The following is a 24,987-nucleotide window of genomic DNA, read 5'->3' on the forward strand; positions in this document are numbered from 1 at the left end:
AATAACGACACAGCTAAAAACGCAGCGGCAAATTTCGGCAAAAGTTAAACGCTTGTGTCATGAGCACGAGGTGGCTATGCAGTGTCCACAACGGATGTGGCCATCCGCCATGCATAAGATACCATATTGACATTGGCGGGCGAAGGGGCCACCGATTCTTTCTCTGCCCAGGGCCGACACGAGCCTAGAGCCGCCCCTGAGTACTGCTGCAATAAATTATTTCATCGAAGGTCACGCACAATCACTGCGCCACCATGTTCCCATATTTAATAACGTGCTTTAACTCCTATCATCATGAAAATTATATCACGTATACATCTCAGTATTTTAGTTATTCAGAGAGCTGTAATATCACGAATGTAATGGATTCTGTGTCCTGTTGGAGGAAGAGAAAGCCGGTTTAAGAAGCACGTAGTGATTCACACACATAGAGCACATAGAAGAACACATACAAAACAAGCATTTAACATGCTACTTTAATTACGATGTGATTTGAGAAACTGGTTAATTAAACGATTTTAAGATGAAGTTTATGATGTTCTACTTTAAGGCAAAATAAACTATGTAATTAAAGTGGAAATTTCGAGATTGAAGTTCACATTTCATGCTTTTTTCCCCACTGTGTGCCTTTTTTTTTCTGTACCCTAATAAGCTTTCATATGACACTCAGATGGTGGGCTACGTCTCGCCTTTTTACGGCGACTTTGATATCTGAGAACTTCTTTTTTATTTCGGCCACTGTGCGACTTTATGAACTTGAGCTTTCGAGTTTCTCTGACACGCTGTCAGTCGATTAGCTTCCTTTTGTTGTTTATATCACTGTTTAAACCAACAAATAGTATGTTTTTCCTTGCCTCCACTTGGTATTCGCTGAAATTTTTCCAATTTCCCTCTTGCTTTTCCCATTGTCTTTTCACAGAACACTGAGCTTAAGGGCTATTTATATTGTTTTGCATATTCAAAGAGGCGTAATTCTGGGAGGAGTTGGGGCGGGACAGCAGGCGCGTGCACGAGCGTTACTTTTCACGCTGATTGGGATTTATGTAGCGGAAGAATGTGGAAGTTTGGGAACGCACAGACTCCTGCATCTGGATTTTTCTGTGCGTAAGCACATTTCGGCTTTTGTGCTTACGTCACGTTATAGTGCGAATTCTACGCATGTCGTTATGCATGAGGCCCCTGGTGTTATATTTATAGTTTAAATTGTACAGGGTAAAGAGGAGAGGAAACAGGGCTGTTCTTTGTGGAACTCCAATGTTGTTCACATCCAGATCATAATTATAGTCCTTGAGTCTCACAAACTGTGTTCTGATGGGCTGAGAGTCCATTATTCAGGAAACTACAGTCTCATCCACCTGCATATCTCTGAGATATCCCCTTAACAGAGATGGATGGATGGTACTGAAGGCATTGGATAAATAAAAAAAAACAATCCTAATACAGCCAAAGGATGGAGGATATCTAGTTTGAAAGCCAAAGCATTGCACCACTGGTGTTTGTATTCTTAACCTTATCAGACAGTGATCTCTATGCACTGGAACAGTCTGTGGCTTTGGGTTGAGAAGCAGCTCCTCTAAATGTGAGGTCAACAATGTTTATTGTTCTTTCAAGGTAAGAGGTGAGCAGCTGTCACAAGTGGAGGATTTCCAGTACCTCATGGTCTTAGTTATGAGTAACAGTTTTATGAATATCCTACCAAACTGTGATGGTTAACAAGGGAGCTAAGGTCATGGATGGAGCTATTGATTAACTGTTCTCTACATTCCCATCATCATCTATATCAGAGGTAGCCAACACGGTGCCTGCAGGGACCATGTGAGCTGCCCGCAGGGCATGTTCTAAAAATAGTACCAGACACCATGGAGCTCTGTCTAAAAATTAGATTTAATTGTGTTATTGTTCTTTTTGAATCAATAACACTTGCATTGATGTAGATTGGGGCCTGTGGTCAAAGTTCAATATTGTGCGCAAGACAAACCTCCATCTCAATCTTTGCTGAGACAAGCAAACAGGTGCAGCTATGATGGGGAGATAGACTCGGTTTTTACCCCCTAAAAATAAAGAAAAACATGGTAGAAAAGCGAAAGAAAACTTACCATTTTAATGTCCTATGATTTCCGTGGAATTAACGCATAAAAATGGATTTTAGATTTAACAATGGAAATGGAATTACAAAACTTCCCAATAAATTAAACTATTGAATAATCTGTAGTTCTATTCACTCAGATACTATTTTCTAGTTTGTTGTTTTTCAAGCGAGCGCAATTCTTTGTAGAAATTCAGTCATGCCTCTATCTGTTTGTGAGTATGTTTCTTGTATGTTTTCTCGTTAAAGGCAAGTGAATTAGCTAGTTGCACAAGACTGAAATGTCGAAGCGAGCACTATCGGATACCCTAACTGCGTAGAAAAGGCTAAGAAACACAAGCTTAACTGCAAACTTGACAGCACAACAATATCCTGACTTTTATGAAGCTGGACAACAACTTTTCTGCCAGTTTTGCCAGCATACCATAGACTGGAAACAAAAAGATACTTTGCAATGACCACGTCAAATCTAAAACCCATCTCAAGAACAAGGTGAAATTAAGATCAAAAAGTGTTCCCCTTCAGGTAACAATAGAGGAAATAACAAAATCGTCAGATGCAAGATGCCAGTTTGTGGTCATACGAGTCAGATATACCACTCGAAAAAATGACGAAGATGCGTCCTTTCGTTATTAAGCATTGTAAACAAGGAGGTGCGTTGCCAGAAAATGACAGCAGTCTTCTTCAAACTCATTTGCCCCGTGTCTTTCTTCGAAAGATTCATGGAAAGAAAATGTATGTTGTAGTTGATGAAACCACAGATAACCGAGACCACATAGTCCTCAACATAGTGATAGGTGAGTAAACATTTGGCTGTATGGTAATTCTTTTATGTAGGCAGTTCTAATTGTACATGAAATTCTATTTAACTAGTATTAACAGTCTTTCCCGTAGAAAAATGTTATTAGTTAATGGCACTGGTTGTTAACGGGTTCCCTTTAAAAATTAACAACAATGTTTCTGGATTTAATAAATGTTTTGCCTCGCGGTGATGAGGTCCACACTTGACACTTCCGTTATAAACTCAGTACCTACAAACCTGGGCAGAAGAGCAGTACAACGTTCAACTTAGATGCTGGACAGGTGGAGATTGAAATCCTAACGTTGCAAAATGACCTCCACCTCAAAGCCCATCAGGGTGCACCAAAGCCTTTGGTGTCTTGTGGACACAGAAAAGTACAAAGGTGTATGCACAGCAGCTATGAAAGGTGCCTGCCTTTTTGGTTCAACCTGTCTCTGTGAATCAGACTTTTTGGATATGAACTTCATCAAAAACAAATACAGAACACGCCTTACTGATCTACAAGACTTGCTCAGAGTTGTAGTGTCAAATTATAACCCAGATCACAGTAAACTGGTGAACAGTATGTAATGCCAGGCTTCCAACTAACGGACATTTACAGACAAAGAAAGAGATAACAGATGTTTTCACTGAAATACAATGGCAACGTTAAACTCAAATATTGTGCAAAAATGTGAAAAATAATTTGTTCAAAAAGTGTAACAGATGAGATTATTTGTTTGAAATGCTACAGATTTGGTGATTAGTACAAATGTGTTGTTATTATTATTATCTTTAAAGGTGAACCGTGAAACTTTATGTTATTCAGGAAGTTTATATCAAACAACTAGCCCTTCATATTACTCCGTACCCTTGAAGTAGCTCTCAGTTTCGAAAAGGTTGGTGACCCCTGATCTATATACACCAGCTCTGTGTAGTGACTGAAAGAATGAGATTTTGAGTACAAGTGGACAAAAATAATGTTCCTTTTCAGGTTTTCTGGCCCACCTTCTGTAACAGGGAGGACTTAAAATATGAGGACCTTTTAGTAGAACCACTGCTTCTAAAGGTAGAGAGGAATCACTTCAGGTATTTGGGCATGCTGTTAGGGTGCCCCTGGTTAGTGTGTAAGTCACAGGGAGAAGGTTAAGGGGGCAGACTCAGAACATACTGAAGGTAGTATGTCTCTTGAGTATGTGGGAGCATGTGCATATTCCCCAATAAATGCTGAAGAAACTTTCTCTTCAGTATGTTGTTCCTGAAACCTTCACCTGGAAAAGGAGCACAAAAGTAATGATGAAAATGATAATGATGTGTAAAGATGTGTTTCCCTAAAAGTATTTGTACATGCCTCAATGAAGAAGCAATTTCCCATTAAAACTTTGAAAGTGATTTTTATGTATCCTTAAACAGAGGAATACAATGAAAATGGTATGAATAATACTGATGTTTCACATACTAGGGTGTTGAACCGTGTTAGCCATTATGGATGCAATGTGAAATCAAGCAAAATGACACCATTTATTGGCTAACTGAACAGATTACAATATGCAAGCCTTTGAGGTAGCTAAGGCCCCTGGTTCAAGCTTGCAAGGCAGCTAATGCCCCTTCTTGCCTCAAAAGCTTGCCAATTGTAATCTGTTCAGTTAGTCAATAAAAGAGGTCATTTTGCTTGACTTCTCACTGATAGTTCATGTAATTTTACCAAGTTGGGCTGGCTGGGGCAATTCCATAGCTTACTCGACATTTCTTAATTATTTCTCTGCTTCTACAGTATGTATTTGGTTATAAAATCAGTCCAGATAGAATGGCTAAAAGCTCTGCTAAGTTAACAGTGCCCTGAGAACCTTCCTGATGAATGAGCAATTCTATAACTGGCTTCATTTTATCAATATTGAAGGCCCCTATGAATGACACTGAAAAAATGTAAAAAGCCCACTGACTGGGGTGGACTAAAAAGTGTGAGGACACTTTCAAACAGCTCCTGAGTGCTGCAAAATAAAGTGCTGAGGAACTGTTTCAGAAGGATGATAAAATGAGTAATGTGGGAGGGTTTCTGTCCTGCCATTTAAGGCACAAGTCTTGACTGTACTCCTTACCAGGACTTCATGTTATTGGGGTAACGCTAGCCAGATGACACTTCTTTTAAATGGATTCCAGATCTGGATATTGAATTATCAAGAGTCTGATTGAACATAGTATTTAGACATTTTCAATTTCTCCTTCTATCCATTCATCCATTTTCCAACCCGCTGAATCCGAACACAGGGTCACCGGGGTCTGCTGGAGCCAATCCCAGCCAACACAGGGCACAATGCAGGAACCAATCCCGGGCAGGGCGCCAACCCACCGCAGGTCACACACAAACACACCCACACACCAAGTGGCCAATTTAGAATCGCCAATCCACCTAACCTGCATGTCTTTGGACTGTGGGAGGAAACCCACGCAGACACGGGGAGAACATGCAAACTCCATGCAGGGAGGACCCGGGAAGCGAACCCAGGTCCCCAGGTCTCCCAACTGCGAGGCAGCAGCGCTACCCACTGCGCCACCGTGCCGCCCAATTTCTCCTTCTACCTCAAGACTATATCATGTCAAAATTTTATGAGACCTATAAAGGTCTTGATGAAGATACTAAGGACTGCAGATGACATTTTGGTCTATGGAAAAACAAAAGAGGAGCATTTTATAGTCATTGTGTTTTAGCAGACATGTGAGCAAGAAGTATAAATGTGCCTCACAAACAACTTTACAAGTGTGGTTGTTTTTCTAGAAAGGGAGGCTCAGAATGCAAGCACAAATTCAAAATTATAAGACCATATAAAAAAATATACTACTATGACACATTTCATTGCACATACACACATTTATACAGTATACCTGTATGTAAGATTCATGGGTATAGGTTTGGACTTACAGGGAAAGGTTTGGAGGTACTGCGGTGGGCTGGCGCCCTGCCCAGGGTTTGTTTCCTGCCTTGCGCCCTGTGTTGGCTGGGATTGGCTCCAGAAGACCCCCGTGACCCTGTAGTTAGGATATAGTGGGTTGGATAATGGATGGATGGATGGTTTGGAGGTAACACAACTGCTTACCTGCTTTCTTTTTTTCTACCTATAGACAAGAAAACAAGCCCCGGGAAGAACAATCTTGATCCCACCCCTCACTCCATCCTTCCCACCTCTCAAAGTATAAAAGCCCCAGGAGCCCTGGGGAAACACTCACAGACACTGAGTGGGCAGAGGTCTTTCTGTGGCCACCTCGTGATGCAGTAAAAGAGGCATCATCTCGCCCCAATCACTTTAACCAACAGGCTGCCTAGGTCCCTAAAGCAGACCTTATCTTCTCTGCAAACTTGAATGTACCCCCTGAAAAGTCCTGCTATATATATATATATATATATATATATATATATATATATATATATATATATATATACCAGGTCCACAATCTGTTTGGTGGAATCAGAATTACTTCTGGAGTGTAGAACCCTGGAGGACTGGGTGGGAGGCAGCACCAGCCAGCCTGAAGATGGTCAATAGATATGTACTGTATGTTGAAGAAGCGATGTTTATACATCTCCATAGAGTCCCTCCAAGTTTAGTACGAGTTCTGGCTGGCCCCTGTGCAATACCCTGGCATCTTGGTAGCTGAATTCTTAATGGCACTAGGCATGGTCATGAAATTTGAAATGGTGATGGTGTTACCGCCACAGGACAGTCAACAAAGACTGGACATGACACTGAAATATCAAAATCATTACAGTAGGTACAACAAACAGTAACATTTTCATTTATATTCACCTATTTAGGTGGCAACACTGAATGAATCCTATTGGAATACATGTAATCTTCTCAATAGATAAATCAGTGAGATAAATGCTTGGAGTGTTTTGTTTGGATCCCGTGCATGACTTGGGGCCATAAAACACATTTTAAGACATTTAATGATTTTTTGTGGCATTTTGTTCTAGAGACGTACTTTATTTAAGATGACAGCATGGGCAGCTTTAGATGAGCCTAAATCTGTTCCTCCAAAGAAACAGGCGCCTGACGTAATATTCAAATACACATACATCTCGCAAAACGACGAGAAAGTCGTGTTATTGTACATTAAAATGGCAAAATCGTGCCGGAAAAGTCTCCGATTTGATTTCAGTTATTTTCTTCATGAGCCTATCCAGCAACACGCGTGCTCCCTGACTTGCTTTAACCCCGAAGAGCGCAGACGCGGCGCCATGGAAACCGGAGGAGGACGCGGACCACCTTAGACGTCAATTATTACGGCTAAGCGCTTATCGGGAGACGGTGTTATACCGCGTTCGATGCCTTACAGAACTTGACGGCCTAGTTCGGATCATTTTATACATTGTGCAAAACACCCACAACAGTAGAAACCCGCAGGGGTTTGTAAATAAGCTTGCCTCCAATGCACAGCGGTGGACGCTTTAATGGGATGTGACATTTAACGTTGCAGGGCACTCTCCATATTACACTATTAGTCCATTACGGAGAATGCAACACGTTCGCTGGGCAAGGGTGCCAAGGTTGACGCTTTTGAATCAGGCACTCACGTGTTTCGTGCCTTGTTTTTTTTTTCTGACGACGTCGTTAGCCCCCGACTCGCCCTCTCCGCACAGCTTTAAGCAGATCAACTAAGCTTCAGTCCTCTCCCTGCACAAATCCTGCAGCCGGCTCGTCACATGACTCGGCACATCATAAGTTTATTTCCGTGTTCGCAGGGATCCTGTAGGACACAATGATTCTTTAAAGCAAATTCCCATTTTCTCCGCGTTACCTTTCACGCTACATTCCGGAGCTGGGGGGAGGGGGCAATCGGGGTAAGGGAGCCGTGCAATTTCTCCTGTAGCTTTACACTGCAATAATAATATGCTCACAAGGGTAAAATCTGCCGTTGCCAATTTCATGGGAGGCATCATGGCTGGCAGTTCCAGTGGCGATCACCTCAGCGGCTCTGATCTGCCACTGAAATTCCCGTACATGAGACCCGAGTTTCTTGGACTGTCTCAGGACGAGATTGAGTGCTCCGCGGACCACATCGCCAGACCCATCCTGATACTGAAAGAGACCAGGAAGCTGCCGTGGGCCACGGGGTATGCAGAGTGAGTACTGCGTCCATCTTAATACACTTTATCCATCTATGCATATGTATATAAACAAGCTACAGTATATCCATCTATAAAATAGTACTGCGATCATTGTGATAAGCGCTCGTGAGGGTGCAGGTCCGTAAATTACTGGCGCCAGCCATCTCAGGTATTAAATTAAACTGGTGTTATCTAGGCAAATATGAATGCGCCTTTCGCAGGTGCACAATATAGATTAGCCTGTCATTACCCCGCAGTTCGAACTCAAATGCGATACGCACTTTGAAGCGACGGAAGGGGGGAATAACCAGGAGCAAGAGCTCGGTGGCGCTCTGCGCTGTACAAATTAAACGAGTGCTCCTTTTCTGCATTTAAATTCTATTTAAGTTTGACCTTGTCTGGAATAGGAATATGTAACGCGGAATAGTTGCCCTTCTAGAGATAGGCTTGTACTGCTGTATGAATGACCAGCCAACAAGACGTCAGCTGCGCTTACGTTTACTTTGTATATGTGACTACAGTACAGCATATATTAATACTAAATTAAGCTAATTTGAAAATGAATGATTTCAATTCCGTATTCACCTAAATGGGTAATCTATATAGTTAAGCATTATGCGTGTATGTTTTTGTATGTACAAGTGTACAAGTCTTATTGTATACAAGCTGTAAGAAGAAGTAAGTACACCCTATGAAATTTAATATGTTCAGATTTTGATCTTCATTTAAACATGTAAAGGTGACATAACTGGGGAAAAAAGGAAAATTTGACTTTGTGTTCATTTATTCAACAAAAGATGAACATATATGCCATGTCCATCTGTGTACACTCCTGGCTTTAATATCTGGTATTGACCATTTGGCGGAAGCAACCTCAAGTAGGCATTTTCTTTAACTATCTATTAGTCTTTAACATTGACTGGGAGAAAGTTTTTCCTACTCCTTCATGCAAAATTTTTACAGCCAGTGCCGGTGCTAGGTTATTTTGCGCCACAGGCCAAATTTATTAATGTGCCAACCGACTGTTCGGTTCGGTTGCTAACCCATGCAGCTATTCCCAAATCCCCATGATTGGCGCCTTATGCGAATGACAAATTCACCTTAATGATGGCGGCAGCCCTGCTTACAACTGTGCAATATTTGAGGGGTGCCTTTTGCTCACAGCCCTTTTCAAATCCCCCATAGCATCTTGATGTGATTCAGATCTGGGCTTTGACTTGGCCATTTCAGAATCCCCCATTTACTGGTATGTTTAGGGTCATTGTCATTTTGGATAATCTACTGTCGAGTGATCTTCAATCTTCTCACAGAGAGTCTGACTTTTTCCTCAACCACCCTCTGATACAATGAAAAATTAATTGTGAATTCTACGATTGGTCTCCTCTCAGGCCCTGATACAGCAAAGCAGCCTCAAACCAGAACCTTTCCAACACCATGCTTTACAGTTGGTCTCAGGTTCTTCTTTGGTTTTTGCCAAATTCACCTTCTTGTACTGTAGCTTGATAACTCTAAGTTTGTTTTTTCTGTCCAGAGCATATTGTTCTAGGAGTCCTGGTCTTTGCCTAGGTGTTCATGGGCAAGCTTTAGTCTTGCCCTGATGTTCTATCTGAGTAGCAAAGATTTCTTCCTGGCATAACTCCCATCCATATTATCCATATTACTAAATGAGAATGGTAAACCGGATATGGACGCAGGGACCTGCCCGTGGACGCAAAAGACATAGTGCGCGGGCGCCACACAAAGCCCCCCCCTCCAACGAGAATGGTAAACCGGATATACCCATAGCACACAAAAAAAAAAGGAGTCAGACGCAGGCGCCACACAAAGCCCATAGCACACAAAAAAGAGGAATCACACCCACGCCCCAGAGTGAAACGGGACAGACTACGGAGTACACACACTAACATAAATAAGAAATGAGACACAAAGCCCCCCTCCACTAACAGAAATAAGAAATGAGGCAACGCATAAGAAATTATGCAACGCGCCCATAGCACACAAAAAAAAGGAGTCACACGCAGGCGCCACACAAAGCCCCAGAGTGAAACGGGACAGACTATGGAGTACACACACTAACATAAATAAGAATTGAGACACAAAGCCCCCCTCCACTAACAGAAATAAGAAATGAGACAACACGCCCATAGCACACAAAAAGGAGGAGTCACACACACGACCCAGAGTGAAACGGGACAGACTATGGAGTCCACACGGTGTCACCCATCAAGCCCGAGATTACAGCGCCCAAAACCAGTGTAAAGCGGGACAGAATACGAGAAAGTCCTCTCCCTGCACAAATCCTGCAGCCGGGAAAGGTTTACAAATCAAACACGACATGATACGCCACCCCAGAGTAAAACAGGACAGATTTCGGAGTCCAGAAAAGGTCACAAGTCAATTGGAGTACGGAAAGCGCCAGACAGTACGCAAACACACTACACATGCATGATCCACGCACCTCTAATAACCCACAAGCAAAAACACGATATACTACAGAAACCACACAAATACGGACTCCACAACATATTTGAATCACATTACAGTGATACAATATTTACAGTGCAACCACACAAGACACAGGCACAACACCTGATGGGCAATAAGAATAAACGAACACTCCGTATTAAAGGTTCGTCATCCTCACACGTGAAGACTATATAGCATAACTTAATCATCACATTACAGTCATACATTTTTAACAATTCAACCACAGAAAACGCTACCTATTAACAATAAGTGCAATCCATTATCCATGTTACTAACGCTAAACAAGGAAGAACTAATGTAATTGCGCTCACGCCTCGAAAACAATAGACCAGATAACACTGTTAACGCGACAGGCTATATTATGTCCAAAGAATATTGATGTGGATCACATAATTAACCAATAGGCTTGGGTACTTTTAACATTTTAACAATGGCAAGAACTACCTACAGTATAGGTCTTATGATGAAATTCTTGGGTCATATCTGAGCACACAGAGCATACTGGTTTGCCACCCACATCCCAAAGGTGGAAAGTTAAGGTTAATCAACTCATTGTGAGAAAGACTGGGTGTTTTGCCACACCCCCCCCATGGCCCCAGAGCTGGATTAACGTACTGCAGAGTGTTAGTTCTTGCCTTGTAGTTGATTTTTCCAGAAAAGGCTTCAATAAATGGACCACTCTTTGTGTTCCATCCCCCACATTTTAAGTAATGTTAAGAACTGCGGTAAATTAACCTAAATATTTAACAAAATATTATGAAATATTGCACACATCATGTTACACAATCCATTGGACCCACTTATTTGTTGCTGCCAGTTTCAGTTACTGCTTGTTTGATGGGTTTTTAGCTCAAATCTCCTTTTCACCTCATGAAATGCTTGTTTAGTTGCCCTCACCACTCTGAGTCTTTTCCTTTCTTTCCTGTTGGTGAAGTACTAAGTTGCCCAGGCAGTTCTGTGTTTGGTCATTATCTTGAGGACGCACTATGAAATGAATTATAAGGCACTTTCTTATGCATTGGCCGACAGGATTTTTCTGTATGCTTGTGAAGCAATTCTACAGCTACAATAATTATCTGTATCATCAATAAAAAAACACTGCAGTTTCATGCGTAACCAGCAGCCATGCGTGCTTAAACCATGACATGACTTCCACCATGTTTCATTAAAGTGATTTGCTTTGGATAATCGTCAGTTCATTTCTTCTGTTAGATTTCCTCTTTGGTATCACTTTTTAGAGGTTTGTCCTTGTCTCACCTACCAATCTCACTAGGATTCAGATTTCTCATGGCTCATCTTTGTACTTTGTACTACATTTTAGCCAGCTGTTTTTGTTTTGGGTGCTGACTTGAGGTTGGCAGCTTTTAGTGTAGTCTTTGTAATTCTGTTGTTCTACAGACATTGTAATATGATACCTTTGTTCTGTGCTGTGGAGATGGCTGTTAAGTTTAGTAACAGTAGTTTTAGAGTCTTCACATTTTTGCAGCAGCATTATCATTGTGGCCCTTTTGGTTTTATATTTATATTGATTCTTTCATTTTATCAGTTACCCCAATATTGTTCACAGTAGTGTTTGACCTTGCTTAGGCTATATGCATCCAAACAGATGCTAGATATTCTTGCAAGTAAGAATTTCGATGTACTCCACAGACATATTAATACTACTATTCAGGGCGGAGTGGTGGCTCTGAGGCTAGAGATCTGCACTGGCAATCGGAAGGTTGCCGGTTTGAATCCCGTAAATGCCAATAGGGACTCTGCTCTGTTGGGCCCTTAAGCAAGGCCCTTAACCTGCAATTGCTGAGCGCTTTGAGTAGTGAGAAAAGCGCTATATAAATGCAAAAAATTATTATTATTATTATTAAAAATTATTATTATTATTATTACTACAACTGTTTATTTAAACAACCAGGCATTTAATATGCCAAAGTAAAACACTAAAGCAAATCAAGTGTTGTAGTAGTACCAGTGTAAGCAGGACTCCATATACAATATTTCACCCTAAGGTCAGTTGTTACTGTATAAGGAGAGAAGGCAATCAGGTGCATACAAGTTTACGGCCTTGGGTAGAAATCTCAGACATTTGCCATTTCAACCAACAAGACGAAAAATCTTTGAAAAAATAACAAATTTGTTTCACATCACAGGAAGGTCTTCCAATGTTCTGGTCATGTAAATGACACCAGCCTTTTGAGGTTCTGTAGTTTCAAAGTTTAATGTTAGAAGAGGTGGAATTTGAGGTGAAGAAGAACAGACAAAAATAGTTGCTTTCATGGACATTGTATTCCATTCAAAGTGTGAAAGTGGAAAACTGGTCAGTGACTACAATATCCAGTCTCTTGCAAGACTCGCCAAGCTCACTGTATATGAAAACAATGCATATGAGAAACTATTGGAATGAGAAAACCAGAATGCCAAAGTAAATTGAGCAGCAATTTCTAGATCCAGTTTTACATACAGTCTTTTGAAATGCTCCTAGTATAAGCCTATCTTGAGATGTTGAGCTGCTTTCCAACCCAAAGGATGGAGAGTTTGTAGCTGGGACAATCCACAAAGCCATTATGCAAACATTCTCTCTGTGTCTGCATGGGTTTCCTAATGGGTGCTGCGGTTTCCTCTCACAGACCAAAGACATGCAGGTTAGGTGGACTGGCGATACCAAATTGGGCCTAGTGTGTGGTTGGTGTGTGTGAGTTTGTTTGCCCTGTGATGGACTGACACCCTGTCCAAGGTTTTCTTCCTTCTTTGCGTCCTATGCTTGCTGGGATAGGCTCCAGCACCCGCTGTGACCCTGTTTAGGACTAAGTGGGTTAGAAAAGGACTAAATGACCACTAATGAAACTAATTTACATTCAACTTATTCTTGTTGTATAGGTCAGTAATAAAATGCAGGAAAAAAACCCGTGGGCAAATCCCATATAATTAAAAATTGATTTTAAATCAAAATAAAGCGTGTGAAAATGCGAAATCAAGTATTCTCAGACTAGAGTTCTATTCAGACTGCACAATATGGTGGGACTTCCAGTCATATGGCAACTGGGAAGTAAGAGGAGGGTCCAGGTGGATGGACACCAGAAGTGTCGTTGTTACAGGAGAGCTGTCAATGTAATGGTCTACAGAGGGAGGAAAAGAGAGACCATTATCACACAGTACCACCCCCTGGATTGGTGGAGAATTACCATCACCTGAGCCCTTAAACTGTCTCTCATGCGCATGCGACTGACACCACGAGTGCAATATAATTGGTTTTCTTGTTCATATAATGTACATGTGGATTTTCTCTTGATAATCTGGTCATCCTAACTTCCTAAAGATATATGTTTTCATAAGCATGAGTAAAACATGGCTGGGTGACATTAATGACAATCATCTGTAAAAATACACAATGCATAAATAATATGAAAGAGGTGTGATACAACATTTAATGTAGTTAGCCAATTAATGACTTATTTTTGATAAATTGTTTTAGTTAGTGAATCTTTCATTTTCAGTTCTTATTATAAATGTAAGTGTGCTGCTTTGTTCCTGGCACAGATATATGGTTCAATTATTCAGCTTTGTACTGTATTTTAACAATGTTGTGGGTATTTGAAGTAATAGTTCAATCTGTGTATCATGAATGCATAATATGTTAACTTGTTCTGCTATTTTGAAGTTAATAGAAGCTTAGTAAGATGTAAATATTAACTGTGAAAATCATTTTAGAGAAAGATGTACTCAACTAGTGGGGTATGGTCACTGTAGTTGGCGCTGTTACCTTTCATATCTAGTGGTTGGGCTTTGAATCCTCTCCCTGTGTTTTCATGGCTTTTCCTCCAAGTTGTCCGATTTCCCTCTAACATCCCATAGATGTACAAGTGGCTCTAAAATAACCCCAGTGTGAGTGTGAGTGTGAGTGTGTGTGCCCTGCAATGGACTGGTAACATTGTCCAGAGTTGTATTACATCTTGTGTCAAGCTCTGTTGGGATTGGCTGAGGCCCCCTGTGCCTCTGAGTAGATTAAATGAGTTTGAGAATGTTTGTGCAAAACTAATCATTTGCAAAATAATATCTCTATTAGTCCGAATGACTGAAACTGTATTGTCAATAATATTTTATAGCATTTGATACATTTACCAAAGGTGGCTTCCTTATGTCTGCTGTTAGCCATAATATGCTTCCACTAGTTGTAGTCTTTTACAGAATACATTTGTCTGTGACTCTGGACTGATGAATAGAGGAGTTTTTCTGAGGGTGTGTAATGTTTTGAATTTGTCTTTAATTTGCATTGGAAGCTTGACATGGTAATTTTACAGCAGTCAGACATTTCAGAAATCATATTTAAAAAGAAAAAAAAATGGTTGCCAATAATGGAAATGTCATGTAGAATTTGTTCACAATTAGTCACCGCAAAAATGGACCAAGTTTGATGTAGTACACTGTACTGAAGTAAAATGCTGTAATCAACTATTTTGCTGGTCTATATGATATTTATTACTTAATCATCTTGCAGGGCAAAGCCAATGCCTGTTACTATTGTAAACTGCAGATTTTGTTTGTGAAAAATACTGTATTTTAAACTTATTAGAGGGCACAGTTCACATTTTTAACATTAGGTGTTCTACATCATTCATCACTCTTTAATAATAATTATTAATCTGGTTGAATGTTGACATTTGAAAGTTGACAGGAAAATAAATCATTTGTAGGGGTGCCTATTATATTAGACTACAGCATATACAGTGAAAGACCATGCTTCATTCTGCATTCGACATTGTGTAGAGAGAAACAGTCAAAATCACAACTGCTTACTTGTTTTGGTTTTCCTTAAGTAATCTTACAGATAATAAGTAGATGAGGGGGTTGCACATTTTTCACTGTGAAAATCAAAACTTTCCATAAACGATGCAACCAGAACACTATTAAGAAGATAAAGGCATAATTAGTAAATCACAGTCATTAGACCAAGAGCCTTAATAGCATACTTTCAAATTTGCTGCTCACTTCTCAGCTTTTAATAACCACATATGAAAAGGATAATAAAACTTCATGCTGTAAACCTCAATATACATGCTAAGTGGTTTTTAAGTGTGGGATTTGTTTTTTGCTATTTTATTTAATACAGGGAAATTAAATACATACTCTTTGGAAAGTAAACATAGCCTAGTTTGACTTTTACTACGTTAAAAATCAGTTTCACTTCTTGAATCATTTTAAACAAGAGAATGACTTGAACATGAGTGTGTCAAGCAGAATAATTCTATTACGTTTGGACAGCTAGTGTCCTATATGCTGCTGTCACTTTAGTGAATTCTTGTTTCAGCATATCTGTGTCCACATATGTATATGAGAATACAAACAACCTTAGTGAAATATGAAGGCAATATGTTTTCAAAAATCATACATAAGAGTGCAAACAACTTTCATTTTGTATGAAGGCAATTTATTTAAAAAAAATCTTTCTACTATATAAAATAACACTAAAGTCTAGGTGTCCAGTCCCTCTGAGCAATCTGATTGGTCAGTTTGGCTTTGGTGCTACAACAAAAGAGGAAGTGTGAGATGCACAAGGAGAAGTAAAAGCATATGTGGCATGCTGAGAGAGGCACCTTTAAAGACTGAAAGAATAAATCTGGACAGCAGGCAAGAAAGGCAAAAAATAATGACAGTCTGAGAAGTAGGCTTTACAGGAAGACACTCGAGAGAGGTAGCACCGATGAACACACACACACACACACACACAAATACAGAGGGAAGGAAGTGAAGGTACACAAAGGGAAGAGAAAGAAATATTTTTAAAATATTCTATTACCAGTCCTCAACTGGTACTGTGCCTAGTGGATATTAAAGTTCTTTTGCTTAATAAGATTGTTGAATGTTTCATACATTTTGTATTCCATATGTTGTAGCAGTCACTAAAAAGGCAGATGCTCCAGATGTTCAATGGATCCAAATTCCATTAAGAAGTTAACTTATAAAAAATGTTATACTTTAAAGTATTGGACAAAATGCTTATTGCATAAAAATACCTTTGGTTATGCAGTATGATATTCTATAAAATGCAAAGAAAATTTGATTGTCTGCTCTTTCCAATCATCAACCATTGACCAAATAAGGGAATGCCAATGTATAACATGGCTTATAATGGTTAAGATACTTCTACCTCTGTTAATAATATGCATATTCAACTTTGGTAGGCAAAAGGCTGATCAGTGTGTAGTATGAAATTACCAATCTAAATATTTTTTTCTATCCATCATTATACTACACAGTAGCAGTTTCAAATTGCTTAGATAATTGGGCCTGTACGTGTGTACCAATGCCAGCTGCAATATATTGGCATGTCACACAAGTCAGAATTAAGAATTTTTTAACAGACAGACAAGAATATTTTTGTGGAGCCAAAGTTGCTTGCTTACTCTTGGTTGTTTGTAGCCCGGGGGTTTACCATGCTGCCCTAAAACTAATTTTTCAATACTGATTTAATTTAACTTAATTAAAAAATCACTGGAAATCCATTATTTCAAAACTGTTGTTTATTTTAATTTAATGGTATCACTTTAAATTAGATGTCACTAATTGCACTGTACTTACCAGGTAATTACATGTATATACAGAGTAACTAGGTGTATTGTTACTGTGTATCACAAAGTAATGCTGTGCTTAAACACTCAGTTGTAATTGTTATTTCACAATTTATTTGCATATCTACTTCTAAAAACATACTTGTAAAATTCAAATGTTAAAGACACTTTCAATATGTGGAATAGGAATAAGGCCTTAACATGACTAAGTGGCGTTTATGCCAGCTAGTGACAATAAGCCACCATCATTGTAGGGCACAATGCCTCAATATGGTGCTAGGGCTAGTAAACTGAGTTTATTTTTATTTTGGGGAAAAATCAATTGGTTTTGAATATCAACAAAATGAGTAATAATATTTAAAATGTGATTATGTGAGTACTGTTTCAAAGAACCCTACTACATTATGCAGATATATAATATAACATTGTTGCAAAGTTTAATAAAAGATTGGAAAAATTTCAGCTATGGATGAGGAGTAATTCCAGGAAAGTCTTTAAATCATGCATAGTATAAATATGCTTTCTTCTTTTCTAATAAATATTAGTTAGGTCAGGATAAACTTTATTATCCTTGAATGTGAAATTCAGTTGGTCAGATTACAACTAAAATGCTTAATGAAAGATATCATGTAAACATAATTCTACACTTCCTTTTTGAAATTTCAGCTTTTAATGATATATAGGCTAAAATCATGTCACTTTTTATCTTAAGAAAGATCTTTTAACCAATAATGTTTAAATGCAAAAAATGTATACTTCCTGTGGAAAAGTCATTTCAGTGCCTTCAGCTTACATTTTAGAGGATGAGCATTACTATTAATAATTTAATTAAGTTTTCTATAGCTGCACCACAGAAAACTGATCAACCCAATTGCTGTGATTTCCAAGTTGATTTTCAGTTCTTGATTAAAATCTCTTCCAAATATTGTTCCTTGACTGATTACAGAAAGACTATCCACTTCACTTTTGGCTCAGGGAATCATCTCTGAAACATTAATGCTAATTTTAAGTAAGATAACAGTGTTCAATCCTTATATCAGATATAATGTTATTAATCAGGAAAGTTTTAGTTCATTTCAGTGTAATTAAATTAATTTGAATATTGTGTGCAAACTCCATACAAATCATCCCCGGGCTATGATTTAAAAACAAGATTTTGGATCTGTGAGTCAGAAGTGCAAACCACTTTACCATTCTGTTTCCCCTGCAGCAATACATAAAATAACAACATTTTGAATTTATTTAAATTGGGGTCAAAAGGACAAGGTGTATCCTGAAAGAACTGGGCACAAAGTAGAAAATAGCCTTCAACAGGGTAATAGTCCACTGCACACTCTGGCACATACCAACAAACAGCACAATTTGACATTGTCTATTGACTTAACCCAGACATCTCCGAAGACATTGAAAACTGGGTGGGGAGGATATGCATACACGACACAAGCAAGAACCAGGCATGGGATTCAAACCTAGGATGCTGGATCTATGAAGCAGGACCAGAAAAGAAAAGTACAATTCAGAATTTTCATCTTTTGACCAACTGATAATTCAACTTTCCCTTTTGAAGCAAATATCGGTGACTCTAGCAAAATTTCACTGTTTGTTATAGACAAAATATTAGTCCTGTCATTGGTTTTAGCAAGGACCAGAACTGCAATAACTCAAAGAGCCATAAGACTCTTAGAAAAAGAGAGAATAGAAGGGAATTAATGTCATGAAACTAGCATGTTTCTTAGCACAAACCTCTAAAAAAATCCCTATAAGAGGAAGAATCCATCAGCCTTCAGCTTGTAAAACTTAAAGGGCAGTTGAAGAATCTTAAAACAAAATATATTTTCACGAATGCTGTGCAGCACAAGAAACTCCAAAGAGTATTATGCCCCAGAAGGTGTCACCCTGAACAACAAAGACAATGCAAAGCAAACAAGTCCCAAAAACACAATTTCAAAAACAGAGCATAGCAGAAAATCCAGAGAATAAACAATAATTTACAGTAATTACAAGAGAACTCACTAAAACCACCAAGCACTTTCAATGAACCCGAAGAGTCTGTGTGTTTCTTCAGCCTGTACAGGTATCCATCAGTGTATGTCTGATCATACATATGTCCGAGGTCTGTAGTGGTAGTTGTTAAGATGTCTGATCGATCTTATGTCCGACAGCCATAGTGGGTGTAATTATATCCATGCATCATGTGTGTTATAAACAAAACCGATTGCACTGCTAACCGTATATGGGTACAGTATATATCTAACTTATAATACATACGTGTAATTGACAGCTATGATTAACAGATATATGAATGTACTCTTAATTGTTATATGTTAATATGTACTTCTCTATTTACTAAGAAAAAAGAACACTGTGTAACATTTTGCTACAAGTCTCTTAGCGTATCAGGCACTTGTGTCCAGTCTTGTTCACTCACATCTCCTGTGTGTGTTTCATATTTTATATTCGTACCTCCTGTATTTTCATAAATTCAAGTGCATCATGGCACCTAACCCTTTATAGGGCACTGATTAAAATACTTGGAAATTCCTAATTTGTGTGGAGGCTTGCCTATTCAGTTGTCCCAGGCTGTCCATGTGTACCTGTAGTTCTTGTCCTTGTGGTGCTACACCATTTCCAGGCTTGTGAAGAAGATGTCTGTAAAGATGGCTATGGTGGTGGAGGAAGGCATGGTGCTGGCCAGGAAGGAGACTATCTGGCTGGTGGCACCTATGTTTTTTTGTTCAGGTGTCAGGGGGACACCTTGGGCCTCCAGGATATTCTTCATCTAGTATAGCAGCATGTCCTGAACAAAGCCATCCTTAGAAGCTCTGGCAAATTACCTCATGCCCCATTTGTCTGGCTTGTTCTTGATGTACTGCACTAGGTTGCCAGCTGTCTTGCCTTTGTAGGCAATCATGACCTCATCCACAGACTGCTTGGAGGTCTGTGGCTCACTCCTGAAGGCAGTAATCAGGAGGCTGAACAGTGGCCTGATCTTGAAGAATCGGTCAATGGTATTATACAAACTTGTGGCAACATCCAATGCACTATTGAATACTATTGTCCTATCATATAATGTATTATTTGTAAAAAAATACCCTAAGTATGGGTTACTGGTTATACCAGATTTATGCCTAAAAATGGACAAACTGTCATTTGTGGTAGTCTTAGGTGAATTGGGAGTATGATCAAATACAGTGCATCCGGAAAGTATTCACAGTGCATCACTTTTTCCACATTTTGTTATGTTACAGCCTTATTCCAAAATGGATTAAATTAATTTTTTTCCTCAGAATTTTACACACAACACCCCATAATGACAAGGTGAAAAACGTTTACTAGAGATTTTTGCAAATTTATTAAAAATCTAAAAATTGAGAACGCACATGTACATAAGTATTCACAGCCTTTGCCATGAAGCTCGAAATTGAGCTCAGGTGCATCCTGTTTCCCCTGATCATCCTCGAGATGTTTCTGCAGCTTAATTGGAGTCCACCTGTGGTAAATTCAGTTGGTTGGACATGATTTGGAAAGGAACACACCTGTCTATACAAGGTCACACAGTTGACAGTTCATGTCAGAGCTCAAACCAAGCATGAAGTCAAAGGAATTGTCTGTAGACCTCCGAGACAGGATTGTCTCGAGGCACATATCTGGGGAAGGTTACAGAAAAATTTCTGCTGCTTTGAAGGTCCCAATGAGCACAGTGGCCTCCATCATCCGTAAGTGAAATAAGTTCGAAAACCACCAGGACTCTTTCTAGAGCTGGCTGGCCATCTAAACTCTGCGATCAGGGGAGAAGGGCCTTAGTCAGGGAGGTGACCAAGAACCCGATGGTCACTCTGTCAGAGCTCCAGAGGTCCTCTGTGGAGAGAGGAGAACCTTCCAGAAGGACAACCATCTCTGCAGCAATCCACCAATCAGGCCTGTATGGTAGAGTGGCCAGACGGAAGCCACTCCTTAGTAAAAGGCACATGGCAGCCCGCCTGGAGTTTGCCAAAAGGCACCTGAAGGATTCTCAGACCATGAGAAAGAAAATTCTCTGGTCTGATGAGACAAAGATTGAACTCTTTGGTGTGAATGCCAGGCATCACATTTGGGGGGAACCTGGCACCATCCCTACAGTGAAGCATGGTGGTGGCAGCATCATGCTGTGGGGATGTTTTTCAGCAGCAGGAACTGGGAGACTAGTCAGGATAAAGGGAAAGATGACTGCAGCAATGTACAGAGACATCCTGGATGAAAACTTGCTCCAGAGCGCTCTTGACCTCAGACTGGGGCGACGGTTCATCTTTCAGCAGGACACAGCCAAGATATCAAAGGAGTGGCTTCAGGACAACTCTGTGAATGTCCTTGAGTGGCCCAGCCAGAGCCCAGACTTGAATCCGATTGAACATCTCTGGAGAGATCTTAAAATGGCTGTGCACCGATGCTTCCCATCCAACCTGATGGAGCTTGAGAGGTGCTGCAAAGAGGAACTGGCGCAACTGGCCAAGGATAGGTGTGCCAAGCTTGTGGCATCGTATTCAAAAAGACTTGAGGCTGTAATTGCTGCCAAAGGTGCATCGACAAAGTATTGAGCAAAGGCTGTGAATACTTATGTACATGTGATTTCTCAGTTTTTTTATTTTTAATAAATTTGCAAAAACCTCAAGAAAACTTTTTTCATGTTGTCATTATGGGGTGTTGTGTGCAGAATTCTGAGGAAAAAAATGAATTTAATCCATTTTGGAATAAGGCTGTAACGTAACAAAATGTGGAAAAAGTGATGCGCTGTGAATACTTTCCAGATGCACTTTATAGTTCTCCATGTTTCATGCTAAAAAATGTAACTAATTTCTAGAAATTCTATGCTATCATCACCTGTCTCAAACATTTAGCACAACTATTTGACCAACTTACCATTGTTAGTTTTGATGTTATGACCGTAGGTGTGGGAGTAGGTAGGGGCACACAACCGTAATTCACAAATTCCATAAGAACACTGAAATTTGAAATGCTCCAGGCTGCTGCTGATTAGTTAGATGCTATGATGTCATTATCTGTAGCATAGCCTGATCTTTGCGGATTAGCTGGGAGAAATCCATGTGGTTCTACGACCTCACTGAGAGGTCCAGGAAGGTCCACTGCTCATCCTGTTCATCTTCAAGTAGGATCGTTGTCCTTATGAGTCTTTACACCACACTGGCCACCTTCTTTCCTTTTCAGAATCCAAGTCAGACCGTCCAAACTGCAGTGCTGTTCATCGCACACATTTTTAAGCACCTTCAGTGCTCACAGCTACCCCCTGCAGAGTTTGATCTTCCCCTGTGGAGACTTGCCTACTTGGTCTCTCACATGTCGAGTTACTACACAGGTGGCCCTGTTTTTTGGGGAATCACCCACAAAATGCAACATACATAACAGAAAATACATAAACACATAGAAATTAAATAATACACAGAACTAATAAGAAACACAGCATGATACAAATAATTAACATCAATAACAATATTAACATTAACAAATCAATCAATAATTATCAAAAAAGACATAAAAAAGGAATGTGAACATCAGCCAGGGGAGCGTTCCTGCCTGAAACATATCACTTAGTAACAGAATATGAAAATTCTTTATTGTTAACTGTAAAAAATATGTAAAATATGTAATGCTGAAAAAACCTACCTTCAGTTTGGTGGAGTTTTCAATAGGATACCTTTAGGATTGGCAAGCAGGTCATCCCAGAGTTTGGGGACCAATTTCTAAATACTACCTACTAAAGATGATTTATTTATCCTGGGGATTTTTGAGCAGTGTACATTTCTTGTTTTGCACATTCCAAATGTCAGGGGTGTAGTTGTAGGCTTACAATGTCTCAAACATATGTATTTTGCCTAAAATATTTTAAAAATAAGCCACTTTCAGAAAGTTATGTTGTATGAGAAAGAAGCACATTCAAACAGCATCAAGGTTTTGAATTTAATTACCATAACTGTATGACAGTGTAGAAATTTAAGAACCAGAGTTCTAAAAGGAGTATTTGAACAGCCATTAAAATATTGCAATAACCAATTTTGCAAGATACAAATTACTGAGCTGCTTTCCTAGATGCTGCATGTTGTCATTGCAATCTCTTCAAAACTTAAAGTAGGACTTAATCTCAAAATCATGCCTGTACTCTAGATTTGCCTGAAAAAAGCAAGCAGGCCTCAGTAGCACAAAGTAGACATGGCCCCCAAAACTTGCGAAGCAGTGTCCAACACAGACCAAAGGGAGCCAAAGCCAATAAATCTTACAAGGGAGAGGGCAACTGCCAAACTCCTGGCTCAAAATTACAGTTTTAACTGATATGTTTAATTTAAAAACAAACTGTACAGAATTGAAAATATCTAAAGACATAAAAAGACACAAAATTAACAAAACACATAAAGAAAACAATACAAAAAACAAAATCTAATGTAGTAAATCTTCCAAAATTAATCCATTTCAAAATCCAGCATTATTGAAACAATAACAAGTACATGTGTGCCATGTGATGGACTGGCATTCATTTCAGAGTTGGTTCAGGACAGATTTTGGCCCCAAATTACTCTTTATTACAATAAGAAGTTGTGGTAAATTAATGAGTATACAGTCCACAGGTTGACTGTATGCAATTTTGAGATATGGCCATGCACAATTAAATGACTGCATCTTGTAAAGGCTTTCTTAATACTATACCTCAAATTTTTGAAAATGAATATTATTGATAGTGACATTCACACTAGTGGCAAATGCTTGATTGTTAGCAAGAGTCCAATTTAGTCACAATGCTGGCTATCCTGACTGTAAGGAGATGTTTTACTTTTATTTCTGCTTGCATAGCTTGGTTTATATAATTAGGAATTGTAATATTACAACCTAGGAAGTGATATACACTTTATTTCAGTCATCAATAGAATAACCCCTCAGGGTTGTGTTCTATCACCTCTTTCGTACACTTGGTACACCAATGGTTGTCGTCCTAAAATCTTAAAATCTGCTAAAGACTCAACGGTTGTAAGCCTACTTAATGAGATTGAAACTAGTCGTGATTTTGTTAACTGGTGTGATGAGCCTTTCCTACACCTAAATGCTATAAAAACTGAGGGAATAATAATCAATTTTAGAAGAAACACCATTTTCCCACAAGAAACAATCATCAAAGACAGTAAAGGCAGACAGTGAAGATAGTTGACAGTTATATCTGGAGACAATAATAGGCTCAAACCTGACTTTTAATGAAAATACAGAAGCAAAAAGAGACAGCAGCACCTCTACTGTCTAAGGAAGCTGAGTCTATTAAGTCTACATCTGTTTCTGTCTTTACTTATGTTCTGCTGGCTTGATTTGGAAATCTTACTATCAGCAAAAAAAAAAAAAACAGGAATCAAATTGTAAAGAGGAGTAGTAAAATACAAGGTCTCACTGGAAAGGTGTGTGTGACGCTCCTGATATCTACGCAAAAGAACAAAGGTCCATGTCTTTAGAGTCCTGATGCTTCCTGTCTTACTATATGGTTGCAAGACATGGACGCTCTCCAGTGACCTGAGACGAAGACTGGACTCCTTTGGTACTGTGTCTTTCCGGAAAATCCTTGGGTACCATTGGTTTGACTTTGTGTCAAATGAGCTGTTGCTCATGGAGTCCCAAATGAGGCACATTACCTGCATTGTGAAGGAGTGTCAGTTACGGCACTACGGCCATGTGACGCGTTTCTCCGAGGGTGATCCAGCTTGTAAGATCCTCATTGTTGGGGACCCGAGTGGCTGGACTAGGCCAAGGGTTCGCTCACGTAACACCTGGCTGCAGCAGATAGAGGGTCATTTCCAGAGGGTGGGACGGACCGTGTGTCTGCCTGGGGGGTTGCAAACCGGGATCCCAAGTTGTTTTGTCGTGTAGTGGGTGCGGCAACACACTATGCCTGTGCATGCTCCCCAACTTGACTTGATGTGCTAGATCAAGAAAAGAA

General features: G+C 39.5%; 1 protein-coding gene across 1 annotated transcript in view; it reads left to right on the forward strand.

The window, feature by feature from the left end:
* Positions 1-7,097: 7,097 nt before the first annotated feature.
* The window catches only part of LOC114655082 (protein phosphatase, Mg2+/Mn2+ dependent, 1H), a 302,991-nt gene continuing 285,101 nt past the window's right edge, over positions 7,098-24,987 (forward strand). The window contains 1 exon segment of the mRNA XM_051920275.1: positions 7,098-7,989. Within this exon segment, the coding sequence (XP_051776235.1) occupies positions 7,757-7,989 (233 nt within the window). The 5' untranslated portion in view covers positions 7,098-7,756.

Source organism: Erpetoichthys calabaricus, chromosome 1 (assembly GCF_900747795.2).
Source record: "Erpetoichthys calabaricus chromosome 1, fErpCal1.3, whole genome shotgun sequence".
In the NCBI taxonomy this organism is placed as follows: Eukaryota; Metazoa; Chordata; class Cladistia; order Polypteriformes; family Polypteridae; genus Erpetoichthys; species Erpetoichthys calabaricus.